General features: G+C 40.6%; 1 protein-coding gene across 1 annotated transcript; it reads right to left on the bottom strand.

Annotated features, from left to right (window-relative positions):
• Positions 1 to 1,278: 1,278 nt before the first annotated feature.
• Positions 1,279 to 3,095, bottom strand: DEFB127 (defensin beta 127). The gene is made up of 2 exons (XM_047069158.1): positions 3,047 to 3,095; positions 1,279 to 1,532 (listed from the first exon to the last, which is right to left on the bottom strand). Exons 1-2 carry the CDS (start codon positions 3,093 to 3,095, stop codon positions 1,279 to 1,281), a joined length of 303 nt encoding a protein of 100 aa, XP_046925114.1.
• Between the last annotated feature and the right edge of the window lie 1,534 nt (positions 3,096 to 4,629).

Genomic DNA, 4,629 nt, shown 5'->3' with positions numbered 1-4,629 from the left:
ATCTGTCTTTTCTCACCAAGGTATTTATTTAATTATTTATTCAGATCAGTATGGACTCCTGGATTTTATTTCTACATTGTATTACAATCCAATGCTATGTTATTTATTTTATTAGTCAAATCATCCCAACTTTGGTCGTTCAGAATTCTTTCAACCTAACTCCTGTGTCCCATTAACATGCCCCAGCCTTCTCAGTTTTAAAACACTTCCTGGCTTTCTGGCATTGCAAGGTGCTCTGGGCTCGTGTGTATTCCCTGCCCCAGCCCTAGAACAGGAGATAAGAGGGTGATTAAGAGAGCATATGCCACAAATTTGTGTGGTGGACGTTACCTTGGTGCAATGACGTAAGGAACAAAACTGGAAAATGAATGTGAAATGTAGTGGGAAAGGACATTTTTCATGTGAATCACATCCAAAAGGTATATCTTTAAGAATTAGGTGGGCTGTATACATGAATTATCATTATGTCATCTTGTATTTCAAGACAGCAATAAAGTCTCATGCAATACTGCAATTGAAACCAATTCCCAAGTCCTTTACGTTTCCTCCAAACTTCAAAGGACTCCAGTCTCCAAAAGGATCCATTACTAGTGGTAACACGTAAAATAACAACAAAGGAATAACTAAAAACTTATGTCTTGGAGTTATGTATTTATTTCTGCCTCTACCTTATATAGTGAGCTCCATAGTAGTGGAATTTTATTCATCTCTGTCTTCACAGCTCACTGCTTTTGCATAGGAACTAAATAAATTAGATTACCCCATAGTTTGTCTTTGGGAACCTATTCATCAACCAAAGTGCATGTATATTCTTCTGAAATGTCCTGTTCCTTCCATTTGTTGATTTTGTTCTGTTCATGCAAATTGCCTTCTCACTAACACTTACCGGTTGAAATCATACACATTTTATAAGGCACCACTTTAATCTTAAATTCACCTGCGATTTTCCCTGAATACTTGGCTTCACCTTTCCCTCTCCTGAATTCCATGACAACTTCCTTGAGTTTCTTGCTATAGTTTTTTTGTGTGCTGGTTTTATCCCCTTTCTAAGGGAGAGGTTCTGAGTTGTCCTTATCAGTTCATCATTTGGTGTGTTGAGTGTTCGAACTCTGATTAAAGAAAAACAAGTCAGAAAACTGGCAATGAGCTTTATTAGAATCTACTGTAAGGTCATTCTGGGGGGGGTGTCAACGAATCAGAAGGAAGAAGATGTGGACCTCTTCAGCTTACTTTATTAGAATAGGTTGAGAAGTAAAGGAACAGAAAATTGTGCTTGATTCAATTAGAGTTTGCCTTGGGTCTTGAATAATTTTCTATGTTTATATCATAATCTTGAGGGAAAGTCACTGCATATGTCCTTGGCTTTGGACGAGGTGGCTTTGTAATTTTTTTACGTGCTTCCAATTCCACGATATTGAGGCAACAGTATCTCCCATTCTCACATAGTACTTCACGTATTTCACTTATTTTGCATATTTTCCTGCAATATCCTCGTATATATTCGCCCCAGCATCTCTTAAGTTGTTCAGTTACTGTGCATATAAAGAACAATAGGCCAAGATCAGTGTTTGAGACTAAAAGGCAACTTTGGTCATGGGGAAGACAGAGGATGTTTGTAGGGATTAGGTGTATGGAAAACCTGCAGGCATATACTCATAATATCCTATGGAGGATGCTCCAAGAAGGTAAACCTCAGTGTTTATGTCTAACAGATCGCTCATATTTATTTCCTCCTGGGTTTTGGGCTTCCATCCAACATCCAATGGACTCCCCCCAAAGCATCAGCTCTTGTTGGGAAAATAAAGGAACGGAAGCTTTGATTGCAGGGTATGGAACTATTACTCCATCTGGGAACCTCAGCACATCTGCCACTGTTTGGGTGCCGCAGGGCACCACTTCTCTACCACTGCCCCACCTGTAATGCCCAGAGAATAGTATTTGTTACTCTGTATTTATGTCTGAGTGAGACTGTGTTCTTGGGTTCATACTCCCTACCATGATCAAGAAAGACTGTCTTGTTGTTCAGTCAGGTGTTTTTTTTCCCTCAGTAATACTCCTCCCCGATTCTCAGCATTGCACATTTTTGCCAGTGCAGGTCTTCCTTTGACTTCTATGTCATCATAATAATCTTGAACTTGTTTTACTCCTCTCTGAGTCCTCATTCCTCTTCTAGAGCGAGAGTTTCTCCAATGTTCAGTCCCAGACTTTGCTCACCTTGATATATAGCCTTTTCTTTAGTGAACCTAAATACTTTTAGTGATCTAAAGAGTTACAATGTTCAGATTTTGGCTTCTGGACTTATATAATCCCCTGAGATAGACCCCAGAAGATGAAGACTGAAAACAAAGATGCTGCCTCCAACCCCAGATTCCAGAATTCCTTTGATTCTTAGGAGTTTGAGGGGCTGGGGACGGACCACTTCTAATCCTATAGTAAGAGCCAAATATAAGAGATCTGCTTTTGAAAGAGGAAAGAAAATGAATTTTTACATTTTTAGTATGGGCCAAGCCTTATGCTGGATGTTTTACAAATGTTATTTAATAAAGCCCCTATGATCCAGGTGTCATTATCTCCACAATGAGGGAACTGAAGCTCAGAGAGCCTTTACCATTTATCCAAAGTTGACCAGCCAGTAGATATTGAAGGCATATTTCTCACACCTGACTCCAAAGTTTGTGCTTCTTCCACTATCCACACACTGTAGACTAAAATATATATTGGAGTGGAAGAAAATATGGCTAGGTGGCAGAGTAAAAACTGTATCCTAATAAATAGGGGCATTCCTAGATATGGGCTCACTCCTTTCTATAATGACACCGTCCCAGAGGAAATTATGGCTTTTCAGTTCTGTCAATACTTTTTTTTTTTTTAAAGAACAGTACCATGGTAGAAGGCATCAGGGAGAGGGAATTTCTGGTGAGGAATTTCTGGTGAGTTCCCAAGGGGGCCTATCTTCTCCTGCCATGACTTACGAAATTCCCTTGGTTCTTAGAAATACTCCATCCCATTGTTGATTTGGGTGAGCCCCTGGAAAGCTCTGGATTACCTGTGGACTTCTGGAACAGCAGAATTGCAATGATCAGGAGGAGCTTCATGGCCAGGCTTGCCACAGGAGGTGGCAGCCAAAGCTCTTTGTCCAGTGGGTTGCACACCATGTCACCTTCCTCAGAGACTTGGATTCTTATGCACCAGACTAGAACGGATGGCATGATACGAAGTGTGTTCCCAAACTTCTGAACTGTGGACTTCGTACCATGTGGGCGGGCACAGGAAATTTGAGGTTACCCACTTTTCCCCCACGTGGAATTCAGAGACACGGCATGTTCTACCCCATCTTCTCTGATGCTTTCTGTCGGCTGTAGACTACTGGTGAGAATAATCTGTGCTTTCTGTACTTTGGCTGTCTGCCCTGTTAGACCAAGGTAGACATGTGCTCACATCTAGTTATGAATAAAAGAATACAAACAATGAAGCATTCTCCATTTGCAGCATTCAGCTAAGTGTAGCATCTCTGGGTGTTGTGTCTATCACTTCAGTCTGTCCAAATGGCAGCCCACTTTCATCCTAACATCCTGGATATATTTAGTGACTCACAGACAAGCAATATACAATGATAGAGGAATAATAGGATGACTACAATAAAATTTCATCTAGAAACAGCAGAAAGGGGGAGAAAAGACAGAGGTAACACAGCAATATAGCATTGTCCTGATGGACAATAGCAAGGGTTTCTCTCCTGCCAACATAGAGAATTCTTCGATTTGTGTTTTTTCCGTTCTGTTCTCTGGGAAGATTCCCTTTCTCCATGGATCTCAGTGGCTCTCTCTTGGAGGAGGTTGGGGGAGACTTCTTCTGGGGGATATGCTACTTTATGCTACTTTAGTGCAGGTATTGGAAATTATACGAATGATTTTGTTACCCAGGCTTTGATTTCTCTTGCGTTATAACTCGTTTGAAAGATAAGACTTTCCTTTGAATTGCTTTTGGTCATGTTCGTCTGTAAGATCAATCAATAAATAGTTTTGAATCATGGAAACTCATTTTAGATCCCAACCAGGGCACTGATATCGACAGAATAAGCTTCTGGAGATTATGCCATCTCTGAACCATCCCTAAGCTCATCCCTTAACTTAACAGTCTCTCACTCAGGCTCTGGCTGTAAGCATTCGATACGATAGCATCTGGACAGTGTAGATGAACTAATTGAGAGTGATCTCCATGAATTTATGGTAGTATCAACGTATGTTTTTGTGTAATGCCACCGGCAGCACTTGTCTATCTAAATTCAGAAATGTACACAACATTAATTGCGTTAATGTAGGATTGTGGTGTCCAAGGAATTAAAGGACTAAAAGAAGAAGAACATAGGAGCCCTAGTTATTGGCCAGAGAGCTATTGAAGTAGATCACGGACTCTCTTCTGGTTAGAGACAGAAATATAAACAAAGTGGGGCTGATAAGTTGATTTGACAATTCCATGATTAGAAAATTCACATTATTTGTCCCACAGGTAACATTAAGACTGCATCTTAGAAAAAGTGGTGTCTCCATACTCCCACTTCAATACTGTGTGTGTGCTTGCATGTATGCACGCGTGTGTGTGGCCACGTGTGCGTGTGTGTGTGCACAC

The sequence above is a fragment of the Lynx rufus genome, unplaced genomic scaffold (genome assembly GCF_022079265.1).
Source record: "Lynx rufus isolate CCGP_SWC_20201006 ecotype Redwood Valley unplaced genomic scaffold, mLynRuf1.p SCAF_8, whole genome shotgun sequence".
NCBI lineage: Eukaryota > Metazoa > Chordata > Mammalia > Carnivora > Felidae > Lynx > Lynx rufus.
The sequence above is the reverse complement of the archived record's forward strand: the minus strand, read 5'-3'. Positions and strand labels throughout refer to the sequence as shown.

Bases quoted from the DNA above. Each gene is read 5' to 3' on its own strand.
- DEFB127 (XM_047069158.1), bottom strand. From the start codon at position 3,095: ATGAAGCTCCTCCTGATCATTGCAATTCTGCTGTTCCAGAAGTCCACA. The intron at 1,533-3,046 runs GTAATCCAGAGC...TTATATGCACAG, and splicing joins GCTGTTCCAGAAGTCCACAG to TAACTGAACAACTTAAGAGA.